Genomic DNA, 15,908 nt, shown 5'->3' with positions numbered 1-15,908 from the left:
CAGAAACTTGAGGAAGGTGAACAAGTCTAACTTTGTCCATACCACCCATTTGTGAGTTTTACCACGAATCTGATCCTTTCTCCAACTGTCATCACACATGAAACAAAAGCAGAGCACTTACAGCTCTTCTTGACATTAGCAAACAAGATTTAATATTGACAGTGATGTATCAGTTGCAGTCATGCTGACAGAAGTGATAACCGCCAGCCAGTTTTTTAACGAGAGTAACAGATATATCCTGAAGACAGAATTTGATCCCAATTTTTATCAAATTAGTGAAAGGCAGCAAAAAGATAAAATGCATATAAAAGATTATTGATGTATTAGGTTCCCATCAGGAAAGTTTAACTAGAGGCTATCAAATGGGCACATCTGACATTCAAGTGCTCTTTTACCGCATCTCAGTAACCCTGTGAATCTCTCTAAAAGCAAAAAGCCATTACTCAAAACCACTATCTGTTGGCAAGTGTACATCATTCTGTCAGTCACTGCCACATATCGTAAAATTGTTTTTTCAGCCAGTTGATTAATGTGCTGCAGCCATGATTTCATCACCATCATCCTTTATAAAGAGCCGGAACACCAACCCCATCATTTCTTCTCTGGGACTGAAGTCAGTGCACAAGCAGGATTTCTTTCCCCGAGTTCACTGAATTGCCTTTTCTCCAACATGGGACCCAGGGTGCTTTTGCCGCTGGCTCTTGGGCTGGTAATATTAACTGATTGCATCCAAGGTATAGTATGATACTTCGTAAAAATCTTTTTGTATCCTGTGCACCCTATTCTGAAGTCTCCTTCTCTATTATTTTCCTTTTCATTTGTTAAAGGTGTTCATGAGACAAAGAAACAGAGCCTGGTTGTCAGCGCATTCACTGACGGTATGTGAGATTATTTTCTAAACACATTTCGACAAGACCAGCTCCTTAATGATAGTTACAGGTTTGTATCTAAATACTTACTTTATTAGTGTGAATGCTTGAAAAGCATTCACAGTATTGTTCTTCTAATCTTTATTCTATTTTATTTATTAGTGTGAATGCTTGAAAAGCATTCACAGTATTGTTCTTCTAATCTTTATTAGTGTGAATGCTTGAAAAGCATTCACAGTATTGTTATTCTAATCTTTATTATTATTATTATTAGTGTGAATGCTTGAAAAGCATTCACAGTATTGTTCTTCTAATCTTTATTGTGTGGATGCTTTAAGCATCCACACTATTGAGTTCCTGTTTCTCTTTATTCTTTATTATTAGTGTGAATGCTTGAAAAGCATTCACAGTATTGTTCTTCTAATCTTTATTATTAGTGTGAATGCTTGAAAAGCATTCACAGTATTGTTATTCGAATCTTTATTATTAGTGTGAATGCTTGAAAAGCATTCACAGTATTGTTATTCGAATCTTTATTATTATATATTCCGTACGTTTTTTGGCATCTAACTCCTTCAAAACCGTTCAACTTAGAAAAACCATTCAAACACCGTTAGATTCCTATTCTTTTGGACATGACTGCTTCTATTTTTCTCATTTTTAACATTTATATTTTTAATTTTATTCAACTTTATTCAACAAAAATTTCCCATGTATTTCAATGGGGAGACCCTTCAAATTCTCATTCAACTTACTCATTTTTAAACTCTTACTACTTCCACATACATTGACATAGAGCCACCATTCAAACTTTAAAACGAAGACAAGACATTCAACTATTCAACTTGTATTTATCTTTTCAATATCTATTATACTTTTTCTTCAGTTCCAGTTTAAGTTTCATGATGTTTTTTCAGCCGTTTCAGAGTTTATAATGGGTGTGTATGGGACGGAATGTTGGGGCTAGAGTGAGGCAGCTCAACTGCTAGAGTGAGAGGAGCAAAAAAATTAATCTTAAAATCTTTTTTAAAACTGCTGCTGTGTCCGCAGCGTTTGCTCTACAGGTATGATTTTACCCTCAAAACGTAGCCATCGCTGTCCTCTTTCATCCAATGTGTTTACTATTGTACTAGGTGTTATGGTTCTTTCATAAATGTCACCAATGCACAGCCTCCTCCCTCCAACTCTTCCATAGACTCTAATGTTAAAACGGCTCAGAAGGTTGGTTTGAAAATCAGAAGAGCATGGTGTTTTTACACTGTCACCACGTCCATATAATAAACTCCACAGGCATGAAAACTGAGAATTAGGTAGACTAGACATTGCTGCCGCTCACGGTGAAAGAATTTCGTCAATACGACCTATACTTTTCATTTGGGAGCGATTTGTTTCGGCCTGACTTTTCTGTTCATTTTAAGCAGCAAAAGTGAGGCGCATGTCTGTGTACGTGTGTATGGAGCCATTGGGTGCAGTCACTATAGCAACCAGGCTCACACCTGCCTGCTTAACGAGCTCTGCCTGCCACTGTACCAAGATTCATCTTTAGCACTTCTCTTTCAACTGCTGCTGTGTCCACAGTGTTACAGCCATCATTTTACCCTCAAAACGTCGCCATCGTTGTTCTCTTTCCAACATCTTGTCTTTCAAAGCTCAGACATTTAAACTTTTTAAACTGTGTGGATCCAAGTGGAGGGATCACATTTTAGTCATTCAGTGATTCAAAGAATATGACCTTTTAATATTCTTTCAGATGTTTTCTGACTCTAAATGTTCTTTTCTCATTTCTTAGGTTTTTCTAATTTGCAATTAAAACATTTTCAGCTTTTTTCCAACTTCTTCTTCTGTGTAACCTTCAGCTTTTAGCAGTTCAGCACTTTTGTTTTCAGGTTAAATTCGGGTTTTTTTTTATCTCATTCAAGATTTTTAACTTAAATTCAGTAATTAATTCATTTCAGTGCATACATTCAGATTCAAGCATTCACACTGCAGTTTCTTCAGAAAATGCACTTTCTAGTTATTATTAGTGTGAATGCTTGAAAAGCATTCACAGTATTGTTATTCTAATCTTTATTATTATTATATTTTATTCTGTATTCCGTACGTTTTTTGTAAGCCTACTCCTTCAAAACCGTTCAACTTAGAAAAACCATTCAAACACCGTTAGATTCCTATTCTTTTGGACAACACTGCTTCTATTTTTCATATTTTTAACATTTATATTTTTAATTTTATTCAACTTTATTCAATAAAAATTTATAATGTATTTCAATGGGGAGACCCTTCAAATCCTCATTCAACTTACTCATTTTTAAACTCTTACTACTTCCACATACATTGACATAGAGCCACCATTCAAACTTTAAAACGAAGACAAGACATTCAACTATTCAACTTGTATTTATCTTTTCAATATCTATTATACTTTTTCTTCAGTTCCAGTTTAAGTTTCATGATGTTTTTTCACCCGTTTCAGAGTTTATAATGGGTGTGTATGGGACGGAATGTTGGGGCTAGAGTGAGGCAGCTCAACTGCTAGAGTGAGAGGAGCAAAAAAATTAATCTTAAAATCTTTTTTAAAACTGCTGCTGTGTCCGCAGCGTTTGCTCTACAGGTATGATTTTACCCTCAAAACGTAGCCATCGCTGTCCTCTTTCATCCAATGTGTTTACTATTGTCCTAGGTGTTATGGTTCTTTCATAAATGTCACCAATGCACAGCCTCCTCCCTCCAACTCTTCCATAGACTCTAATGTTAAAATGGCTCAGAAGGTTCGTTTGAAAATCAGAAGAGCATGGTGTCTTTACACTGTCACCACGTCCATATAATAAACTCCACAGGCATGAAAACTGAGAATTCAGTAGACTAGAAGCTGCTGTCGCTCACGGTGAAAGAATTTCGTCAATACGACTTGTACTTTTCATATGGGAACGATTTGTTTCGGCCTGACTTTTCTGTTCATTTTAAGCAGCAAAAGTGAGGCGCATGTCTGTGTCGTGTGTATGGAGCCATTGGGTGCGGTCACTATAGCAACCAGGCTCACACCTGCCTGCTTAACGAGCTCTCTCTCACTCTGTGCCAAGATTCATCTTAAACACTTCTCTTTCAACTGCTGCTGTGTCCAGAGTGTTACAGCCATCATTTTACCCTCAAAACGTCGCCATCATTGTTCTCTTCCCAACACTGTGTCTTTCAAAGCTCAGACATTTAAACTTTTTAAACTGTGTGGATCAAAGTGGAGGGATAACATTTGAGTCATTCAGTGATTCAAAGAATATGACCTTTTAATATTCCTTCAGATGTTTTCTTTTTTGTTTTTAGTCTAAATTACTTTTCTCATTTCTTAGATTTTTCTCTTTTACATTTGAAACATTATCAGCTATTTTCCAACTTCTTCTGTGTGGTTTTCAGCTTTTAGCAGTTCAGCACTTTTTTTTCCGGGTACAAATTTCTGTATTTTTCATCTCATTCAAAATTTTTAACTTAAAATTCAGCAATTAATTCATTTCAGTGCATACATTCAGATTCAAGCATTCACACTGCAGTTTCTTCAGAAAATGCACTTTCTAGTTATTATTATATTTTATCTATTCCGTACGTTTTTTGTAATCCTATAACTTCAAAACCGTTCAACTTAGAAAAACCATTCAAACACCGTTAGATTCCTATTCTTTTGGACAACACTGCTTCTATTTTTCATATTTTTAACATTTATATTTTTAATTTTATTCAACTTTATTCAACAAAAATTTATAATGTATTTCAATGGGGAGACCCTTCAAATCCTCATTCAACTTACTCATTTTTAAACTCTTACTACTTCCACATACATTGACATAGAGCCACCATTCAAACTTTAAAACGAAGACAAGACATTCAACTATTCAACTTGTATTTATCTTTTCAATATCTATTATACTTTTTCTTCAGTTCCAGTTTAAGTTTCATGATGTTTTTTCACCCGTTTCAGAGTTTATAATGGGTGTGTATGGGACGGAATGTTGGGGCTAGAGTGAGGCAGCTCAACTGCTAGAGTGAGAGGAGCAAAAAAATTAATCTTAAAATCTTTTTTAAAACTGCTGCTGTGTCCGCAGCGTTTGCTCTACAGGTATGATTTTACCCTCAAAACGTAGCCATCGCTGTCCTCTTTCATCCAATGTGTTTACTATTGTCCTAGGTGTTATGGTTCTTTCGTAAATGTCACCAATGCACAGCCTCCTCCCTCCAACTCTTCCATAGACTCTAATGTTAAAACGGCTCAGAAGGTTGGTTTGAAAATGCGAAGAGCATGGTGTTTTTACACTGTCACCACGTCCATATAATAAACTCCACAGACATGAAAACTGAGAATTAGGTAGACTAGAAGCTGCTGTCGCTCACGGTGAAAGAATTTTGTCAATACGACTTTTACTTTTCATTTGGGAACGATTTGTTTCGGCCTGACTTTTCTGTTCATTTTAAGCAGCAAAAGTGAGGCGCATGTCTGTGTACGTGTGTATGGAGCCATTGGGTGCGGTCACTATAGCAACCAGGCTCACACCTGCCTGCTTAACGAGCTCTGCCTGCCACTGTGCCAAGATTCATCTTAAGCACTTCTCTTTCAACTGCTGCTGTGTCCACAGTGTTACAGCCATCATTTTACCCTCAAATTGTCGCCATTATTGTTCTCTTTCTAACACCGTATCTTTCAAAGCTCAGGCATTTAAACTTTTTAAACTGTGTGGATCAAAGTGGAGGGATCACATTTGAGTCATTCAGTGATTCAAAGAATATGACCTTTTAATAGTCTTTCATATGTTTTCTGACTCTAAAAGTTATTTTCTCATTTCTTAGGTTTTTCTAATTTACAATTAAAACATTTTCAGCTTTTTTCCAACTTCTTCTGTGTAACCTTCAGCTTTTAGCAGTTCAGCACTTTTGTTTTCAGGTTAAATTCGGGTTTTTTTTTTTATCTCATTCAAGATTTTTAACTTAAATTCAGTAATTAATTCATTTCAGTGCATACATTCAGATTCAAGCATTCACACTGCAGTTTCTTCAGAAAATGCACTTTCTAGTTATTTTTTCCTATTCCGTACGTTTTTCGCCGACTATCTCCTTCAAAACCGTTCAACTTAGAAAAACCATTCAAACACCATTAGATTCCTCTTCTTTTGGAATGGTGTGCTTCTACTTTTCTCATTTTTAACATTTATATTTTTAATTTTATTCAACTTTATTCAACAAAAATTTCCCATGTATTTCAATGGGGAGACCCTTCAAATTCTCATTCAACTTACTCATTTTTAAACTCTTACTACTTCAACATACGTTCACATAGAGCCACCATTCAAACTTTAAAACGAAGACAAGACATTCAACTATTCAACTTGTATTTATCTTTTCAATATCTATTATACTTTTTCTTCAGTTCCAGTTTAAGTTTCATGATGTTTTTTCACCCGTTTCAGAGTTTATAATGGGTGTGTATGGGACGGAATGTTGGGGCTAGAGTGAGACAGCTCAACTGCTAGAGTGAGAGGAGCAAAAAAATTTATCTTAAAATCTTTTTTAAAACTGCTGCTGTGTCCGCAGCGTTTGCTCTACAGGTATGATTTTACCCTCAAAACGTAGCCATGGCTGTCCTCTTTCATCCAATGTGTTTACTATTGTACTAGGTGTTATGGTTCTTTCATAAATGTCACCAATGCACAGCCTCCTCCCTCCAACTCTTCCATAGACTCTAATGTTAAAATGGCTCAGAAGGTTCGTTTGAAAATCAGAAGAGCATGGTGTCTTTCCACTGTCACCACGTCCATATAATAAGCTCCACAGGCATGAAAACTGAGAATTAGGTAGACTAGACATTGCTGTCGCTCACAGTGAAAGAATTTTGTCAATACGACTTTTACTTTTCATTTGGGAGCGATTTGTTTCGGCCTGACTTTTCTGTTCATTTTAAGCAGCAAAAGTGAGGTGCATGTCTGTGTACGTGTGTATGGAGCCATTGGGTGCGGTCACTATAGCAACCAGGCTCACACCTGCCTGCTTAACGAGCTCTCTCTGCCACTCTGCCAAAATTCATCTTAAACACTTCTCTTTCAACTGCTGCTGTGTCCACAGTGTTAAAGCCATCATTTTACCCTCAAAACGTCGCCATCGTTGTTCTTTTTCCAACATCTTGTCTTTCAAAGCTCAGAGATGTAAACTTTTTAAACTGTGTGGGTCCAAGTGGAGGGATCACATTTTAGTCATTCAGTGATTCAAAGAATATGACCTTTTAATATTCTTTCAGATGTTTTCTGACTCTAAATGTTCTTTTCTCATTTCTTAGGTTTTTCTAATTTACAATTAAAACATTTTCAGCTTTTTTCCAACTTCTTCTTCTGTGTAACCTTCAGCTTTTAGCAGTTCAGCACTGTTGTTTTCAGGTTAAATTCAGGTTTTTTTTTGTTTTTTTTTATCTCATTCAAAATTTTTAACTCAAAATTCAGAAATTAATTCATTTCAGTGCATACATTCAGATTCAAGCATTCACACTGCAGTTTCTTCAGAAAATGCACTTTCTAGTTATTATTCTAGTTGCTTCCGTACACTTTTCGCCGTTAAACTACTTCCACAATTTTCAGCCGATTTTCACCGTTCAAATTTTAAACTATTCAGCTATTTTTGCTAATTCCTGCTACGATTTTTGCTATTTTTAACTATTATACTTTTTAAAATATTAAGCTTTTTTCCTTTAATTTGTCCCATTGAAATGAATGGGAAACTTCAGCAATTCTGCTAAAATTTGCTTGTTTTTGAAACTTAACTACTTCCTCATATTTTCACCTAGAACAACCATTCAAACTTTAAAATGTTCACAAATTATTGGGCTATTCAGGTATGATTCAGCTTTTTCAAATCTTTTACTGTTTTACTTTTATGCCTCTTAAAGTTTTGAGTTGCAAAATTGTGATTTTTCACAAAATACATGTGTTGTTATGGTTGCTATGCTCTTGGCTTCCAGTGTGCCACTGAAGGTTTTGCAATTTTCACTTCATGTCCGAACAACTTCCTGCTACTTGCTCAATTTTCACTCAACTTCCACAAATTATACATCAAAACGTAGGTATTTTTGCTGGCTTTCAGAAAATGTCACCATCATTGTTGTGGGATTTATAGAATTTTTGCAAATCTCCTCAGACTAACACAAGGTCAGAAAACTCTCCATATAAAGTGAATGGAGAGCTTGTTCAAAATCACCGCTGGATTTCTGTAATGAGAGGCATATTCGAATCGTCATATCTCCTTAACGAAGCAAAGTTAAGACATGAGGCTTGTCCCCGAATATCTTCAGACACCCCTGACGCTCACAATTCAAGAATTTCTTTCTCACCTATTACCGTTCTGAAATGAGTTGGACTTGTTTGAGGGTAGGAAATTCGTCCTTCGCTCAGATTTCTTCAGATTTCAAACTGTGGAAATGAACCACTTTTTTCTCTCGTCATAACTTTTTGTTGGATTTCCACAGAGACCTGAAAATTTCCATGATTGTTCACCAAAGCCTGCTGTCTCTTACGGTGAAAGAATGATATCGATACTCCAAATAGATTTCAAGTCACAAAGCGTTGTTTGAGGGCAAGTCAAGGCAGTTTTTGCTTCGCTCTACTCAGTTATGGTGCATTAGAAGTCAAATATCTTTAATAATTCATATTTTAATGATAAATTGTAAACACTGGAAGATTCCCCCATCTCTTCTGAACAAAACGGTGTAAGAATGACCGCTCTAGCCCCTACGGTTTGGAAATTATGGTCATTTGTTTGAGGGGAGTCCTCACTATGAGAAATAGGCTGCAATAATCCTGTGCCTCTCTGTGCTGCGTGTGTAAAAAGAGGCACATGTTTTGGCGGGAAAAAGTACACAGGCTCTCTGATTGGTGGATTCAAATTCAGCAGCTCCCAGGCTGACCTAGAAACTTACTTCTCTCTCCCTGTGCATTTTTTTGCTGATTTTTTCATTTAACAAGTATATTTGAGGGACCCTCAGCATGTTCAGCATTTTTTCAGCTGTCCATTTTGCTTTTCCAATTTTTCTGTTTAACTTATTACTATTGTGCTAAATAATACTATTTCTGCTATTTTATAAGATTTGTGCCTAATATAGTATTTCTGCTAAATTACAATATTTCTGCTTTTTATACTATTTGTGCTAAAACATAGTATTTCTACTAAATGTAGTATTTATGCTTAATCATACTATTTCTGCTTTTTATGGGATTTGTGCCTAATATAGTATTTCTGCTTTTTATAGGATTTTTGCTCAAACATAGTATTTCTGCTAAATGTAGTGTTTATGCTTAATCATCCTATTTCTGCTTTTTATAGGATTTGTGCTTAATATAGTATTTCTGCTAAATTATAGTATTTCTGCTTTTTATAGTATTTGTGCTAAAACATAGTATTTCTACTAAATGTAGTATTTATGCTTAATCATAGTATTTCTATATATATATCTGCCAGGTCCCCAGGCAGCCAATCCTCTGTGAGGACTGAGAAATTCAAATTTTCAAATCAGGGCCTGCACGGCTTCCCAGCCAATCATATATGTGTCCTGAGGCATTCAAATTTGCATATTGGGGCCTTCATGGCTTCTAAGCCAGCCAATCATATCTGAGGGCTGAGGAATTCAAATCCACAAATCAGGGCCTGCACAGCTTCCCAGCCAGCCAATCATGTATGTGGGCTCCAGGTATTCAAATTTGCATATTGGGGAATTCGTGGCTTCTAAGTCAACAAGTCATCCATGTCATATATCTCTAAAAATTCATATTTTAATGATAAATTGTCAACACTTGAAGATTCCCCCATCTCTTCTGAACAAAACGGTGTAAGAATGACCGCTCTAGCCCCTATGGTTAGGAAATTATGGTCATTTGTTTGAGGGGAATCCTCACTATGTGAAATAAACTGAAAGAAGCAGGTCTATGTCTCTGTGCTGCGTGTGTAAAAAGAGGCACCTGTTTTGGCGGGAAAACGTAAACAGCCTCTCTGATTGGTGGATTCAAATTCAGCAGCTCCCAGGCTGACCTAGAAACTTAGTCCTCTCTCCCTGTGTGTGTGTGTGTGTGTGTGTGTGTGTGTGTGTGTGTGTGTGTGTGTGTTTAGTGGGAGAGAGAGGACCCTGCCCTTATTTGACAGCATGTCATTGTAGGATTTAAATTGAACATAGTTAGACTGGTTGACTGGATTAGAGCCTGTGTTTGTGTGTCCCTCTGTGCATTTGTGTTTCAATAAGTTATTACTATTCTGCTAAATCATAGTATTTCTGGTACTTTTCGGTACTTGTGCTAAATACAGTATTTCTGCTAAATCATACTATTTCTGCTTTTCATAGGATTTATGCCTAATATAGTATTTCTGCTAAATTATAGTATTTCTGCTTTTTATAGGATTTGTGCCTAACATAGTATTTCTGCTAAATTATAGTATTTCTGCTTTTTATAGGATTTGTGCTTAACATAGTATTTCTGCTAAATTATAGTATTTCTGCTTTTTATACTATTTGTTCTAAATTATAGTATTTCTGCTTTTTATAGGATTTGTGCTTAATATAGTATTTCTGCTAAATTATAGTTTTTCTTCTTTTTATAATATTTGTGCTAAAACATAGTATTTCTACTAAATGTAGTATTTATGCTTAATAATAGTATTTCTATATATTTCTGCCAGGTCCCCAGGCAGCCAATCCTCTGTGAGGACTGAGACATTCAAATTTTCAAATCAGGGCCTGCACAGTTTCCCAGCCAATCAAATAAGTGTCCTGAGGCATTCAAATTTGCATATTGGGGCCTTCGTGGCTTCTAAGCCAGCCAATCATATCTGAGGGCTGAGGAATTCAAATCCACAAATCAGGGCCTGCACGGCTTCCCAGCCAGCCAATCACATATGTGGTCTCAGGCATTCAAATTTGCATATTGGGGAATTCGTGGCTTCTAAGTCAACAAGTCATCCATGTCATATATCTCTAAAAATTCATATTTTAATATTAAATTGTCAACACTTGAAGATTCCCCCATCTCTTCTGAACAAAACGGTGTAAGAATGACCGTTCTAGCCCCTACGGTTAGGAAATTACGGTCATTTGTTTGAGGGGAGTCGTCACTATGAGAAATAGACTGCAAAAATCCTGTGTCTCTCTGTGCTGCTGCGTGTGTAAACAGATGCACCTGTTTTGGTGGGGAAAAGTGCACAGCCTCTCTGATTGGTGGATTCAAATTCAGCAGCTCCCAGGCTGACCTAGAAACTTACTTCTCTCTCCCTGTGTGTGTGTGTGTGTGTGTGTGTGTGTGTGTGTGTGTGTGTGTGTGTGTGTGTGTGTGTGTGTGTGACAGAGAGAGAGAGAGAGAGAGAGAGAGAGAGAGAGGCTTTTAATGGGATGATCTCATTCTAAGATTTAAATTCAATATATTTAGACTGGTTGACTGAATTGGATCTTGTGTGTGGGTCTCTCTGTGCATGTGTGTTTCCTCATGTGTACATATTTGTGATTGTGTGGCTGTAATAATTTTTTTTGCAGATTTTTGTCATTTAACAAGTATATTTGAGGGACCCTCAGCATGTTCAGCATTTTTTCAGCTGTCCATTTTGCTTTTCCAATTTTTCTGTTTAACTTATTACTATTGTGCTAAATCATACTATTTCTGCTATTTTATAAGTTTGTGCTTAATATACTATTTCTGCTTTTATAGGATTTGTGCTTAATATAGTATTTCTGCTAAATGTAGTATTTATGCTTAATTTCTGCTTTTCATAGTATTTGTGCTTAATATAGTATTTCTGCTAAATTTAGTATTTCTGATTAATTATAGTTTTTCTACTAAATCATAGTACAGTATTTCTGCTTTTTATGGGATTTGTGCTAAAACAAAGTATTTCTACTAAATGTAGTATTTATGCTTAATCATACCATTTCTGCTTTTTATAGGATTTGTGCTTAATATAGTATTTCTGCTAAATTATAGTATTTCTGCCAAATTATAATATTTGTGCTAAAACATAGTCTCAATTTAAAATTACAATATTCATAGTTCATCACGGTGTCTCTGGTAAATCACAATATTTCTGCTCTGTTGTACTATTTTTCTAAATCATAGTGTTTCTGTAATGTTTAAGTATTTTTGGCTAAATATATTCTTTCTGTTATCTTATACTATTTCTCCTAAATTCTTGTATTTTTGAGAAGTTATCATGTTTCTGGTAAGTTACAATATTTCTGCTAAATTCTGCTATGCTATTTCTGCCAAGTATTATGTTTCCTCTAAGATATTGCAGTTCTGCTAAGTTATTCCATTTTAGCAAACTTCTTTTGCTTCTGCAAAGTTTTTACAATTTCTGCAACTTTTCAGCTTTTTCAGCTACTTTTTGCATACAGCTTCAGCTTTAAGCATCCACACTGCATTTTCGCAGGAAATGCAAATTTTTCTAGTTATTATTATATTTTATTATTTTTCCGTACGTTTTTTGAAAGCCTACTCCTTCAAAACCGTTCAACTTAGAAAAACCATTCAAACATCGTTAGATTCCTATTCTTTTGGACAACATTGCTTCTATTTTTCTCATTTTTAACATTTATATTTTTAATTTTATTCAACTTTATTCAACAAAAATTTATAATGTATTTCAATGGGGAGACCCTTCAAATTCTCATTCAACTTACTCATTTTTAAACTCTTACTACTTCCACATACATTGACATAGAGCCACCATTCAAACTTTAAAACGAAGACAAGACATTCAACTATTCAACTTGTATTTATCTTTTCAATATCTATTATACTTTTTCTTCAGTTCCAGTTTAAGTTTCATGATGTTTTTTCAGCCGTTTCAGAGTTTATAATGGGTGTGTATGGGACGGAATGTTGGGGCTAGAGTGAGACAGCTCAACTGCTAGAGTGAGAGGAGCAAAAAAATTAATCTTAAAATCTTTTTTAAAACTGCTGCTGTGTCCACAGCGTTTGCTCTACAGCCATCATTTTACCCTCAAAACGTAGCCATGGCTGTCCTCTTTCATCCAATGTGTTTACTATTGTCCTAGGTGTTACGGTTCTTTCATAAATGTCACCAATGCACAGCCTCCTCCTTCCAACTCTTCCATAGACTCTAATGTTAAAATGGCTCAGAAGGTTCGTTTGAAAATCAGAAGAGCATGGTGTCTTTCCACTGTCACCACGTCCATATAATAAGCTCCACAGGCATGAAAACTGAGAATTAGGTAGACTAGACATTGCTGTCGCTCACGGTGAAAGAATTTTGTCAATACGACTTTTACTTTTCATTTGGGAGCGATTTGTTTCGGCCTGACTTTTCTGTTCATTTTAAGCAGCAAAAGTGAGGTGCATGTCTGTGTGCGTGTGTATGGAGCCATTGGGTGCGGTCACTATAGCAACCAGGCTCACACCTGCCTGCTTAACGAGCTCTCTCTGCCACTGTACCAAGATTCATCTTAAACACTTCTCTTTCAACTGCTGCTGTGTCCACAGTGTTAAAGCCATCATTTTACCCTCAAAACGTCGCCATCGTTGTTCTTTTTCCAACATCTTGTCTTTCAAAGCTCAGAGATGTAAACTTTTTAAACTGTGTGGGTCCAAGTGGAGGGATCACATTTTAGTCATTCAGTGATTCAAAGAATATGACCTTTTAATATTCTTTCAGATGTTTTCTGACTCTAAATGTTCTTTTCTCATTTCTTAGGTTTTTCTAATTTACAATTAAAACATTTTCAGCTTTTTTCCAACTTCTTCTTCTGTGTAACCTTCAGCTTTTAGCAGTTCAGCACCTTTGTTTTCAGGTTGAATTCGTTTTTTTTTGTTTGTGTTTTTTTATCTCATTCAATATTTTTAACTCAAAATTCAGCAATTAATTCATTTCAGTGCATACATTCAGATTCAAGCATTCACACTGCAGTTTCTTCAGAAAATGCACTTTCTAGTTATTATTATTAGTGTGAATGCTTGAAAAGCATTCACAGTATTGTTCTTCTAATCTTTATTATTAGTGTGAATGCTTGAAAAGCATTCACAGTATTGTTCTTCTAATCTTTATTAGTGTGAATGCTTGAAAAGCATTCACAGTATTGTTATTCTAATCTTTATTATTATTATTATATTTTATTTTTCCGTACGTTTTTTGAAAGCCTACTCCTTCAAAACCGTTCAACTTAGAAAAACCATTCAAACATCGTTAGATTCCTATTATTTTGGACAACATTGCTTCTATTTTTCTCATTTTTAACATTTATATTTTTAATTTTATTCAACTTTATTCAACAAAAATTTCCCATGTATTTCAATGGGGAGACCCTTCAAATTCTCATTCAACTTACTCATTTTTAAATTCTTACTACTTCAACATACGTTGACATAGAGCCACCATTCAAACTTTAAAACGAAGACAAGACATTCAACTATTCAACTTGTATTTATCTTTTCAATATCTATTATACTTTTTCTTCAGTTCCAGTTTAAGTTTCATGATGTTTTTTCACCCGTTTCAGAGTTTATAATGGGTGTGTATGGGACGGAATGTTGGGGCTAGAGTGAGGCAGCTCAACTGCTAGAGTGAGAGGAGCAAAAAAATTAATCTTAAAATCTTTTTTAAAACTGCTGCTGTGTCCGCAGCGTTTGCTCTACAGGTATGATTTTACCCTCAAAACGTAGCCATGGCTGTCCTCTTTCATCCAATGTGTTTACTATTGTACTAGGTGTTATGGTTCTTTCATAAATGTCACCAATGCACAGCCTCCTCTCTCCAACTCTTCCATAGACTCTAATGTTAAAATGGCTCAGAAGGTTCGTTTGAAAATCAGAAGAGCATGGTGTCTTTCCACTGTCACCACGTCCATATAATAAACTCCACAGGCATGAAAACTGAGAATTCAGTAGACTAGAAGCTGCTGTCGCTCACGGTGAAAGAATTTTGTCAATACGACTTTTACTTTTCATTTGGGAACGATTTGTTTCGGCCTGACTTTTCTGTTCATTTTAAGCAGCAAAAGTGAGGCGCATGTCTGTGTACGTGTGTATGGAGCCATTGGGTGCGGTCACTATAGCAACCAGGCTCACACCTGCCTGCTTAACGAGCTCTCTCTCTCACTCTGCCAAGATTCACCTTAAACACTTCTCTTTCAACTGCTGCTGTGTCCACAGTGTTAAAGCCATCATTTTACCCTCAAAACGTCGCCATCGTTGTTCTTTTTCCAACATCTTGTCTTTCAAAGCTCAGAGATGTAAACTTTTTAAACTGTGTGGGTCCAAGTGGAGGGATCACATTTTAGTCATTCAGTGATTCAAAGAATATGACCTTTTAATATTCTTTCAGATGTTTTCTGACTCTAAATGTTCTTTTCTCATTTCTTAGGTTTTTCTAATTTACAATTAAAACATTTTCAGCTTTTTTCCAACTTCTTCTTCTGTGTAACCTTCAGCTTTTAGCAGTTCAGCACTGTTGTTTTCAGGTTAAATTCGTTTTTTTTTTTTTTATCTCATTCAAGATTTTTAACTTAAATTCAGTAATTAATTCATTTCAGTGCATACATTCAGATTCAAGCATTCACACTGCAGTTTCTTCAGAAAATGCACTTTCTAGTTATATTTTATTTTTCCGTACGTTTTTTGAAAGCCTACTCCTTCAAAACCGTTCAACTTAGAAAAACCATTCAAACATCGTTAGATTCCTATTATTTTGGACAACATTGCTTCTATTTTTCTCATTTTTAACATTTATATTTTTAATTTTATTCAACTTTATTCAACAAAAATTTCCCATGTATTTCAATGGGGAGACCCTTCAAATTCTCATTCAACTTACTCATTTTTAAACTCTTACTACTTCAACATACGTTCACATAGAGCCACCATTCAAACTTTAAAACGAAGACAAGACATTCAACTATTCAACTTGTATTTATCTTTTCAATATCTATTATACTTTTTCTTCAGTTCCAGTTTAAGTTTCATGATGTTTTTTCACCCGTTTCAGAGTTTATAATGGGTGTGTATGGGACGGAATGTTGGGGCTAGAGTG

At 35.5% G+C, this 15,908-nt stretch overlaps 1 protein-coding gene across 1 annotated transcript in view; it reads left to right on the top strand.

Moving 5' to 3' along the window:
* The first annotated feature begins 377 nt into the window (after positions 1 to 377).
* The window catches only part of LOC146698894 (uncharacterized), a 37,248-nt gene continuing 21,717 nt past the window's right edge, over positions 378 to 15,908 (top strand). The window contains exons 1-2 of the mRNA XM_085471769.1: positions 378 to 734; positions 828 to 878. Of these exons, the coding sequence (XP_085327895.1) occupies positions 530 to 734; positions 828 to 878 (256 nt within the window). The 5' untranslated portion in view covers positions 378 to 529. The remainder of the gene's footprint in view (positions 735 to 827; positions 879 to 15,908) is intronic.

The sequence above is a fragment of the Copadichromis virginalis genome, linkage group LG11, assembly GCF_057382275.1.
Source record: "Copadichromis virginalis isolate Kocher_CV1m ecotype Utaka linkage group LG11, C_Virginalis_male_GT1.1, whole genome shotgun sequence".
NCBI lineage: Eukaryota > Metazoa > Chordata > Actinopteri > Cichliformes > Cichlidae > Copadichromis > Copadichromis virginalis.
The sequence above is the reverse complement of the archived record's forward strand: the minus strand, read 5'-3'. Positions and strand labels throughout refer to the sequence as shown.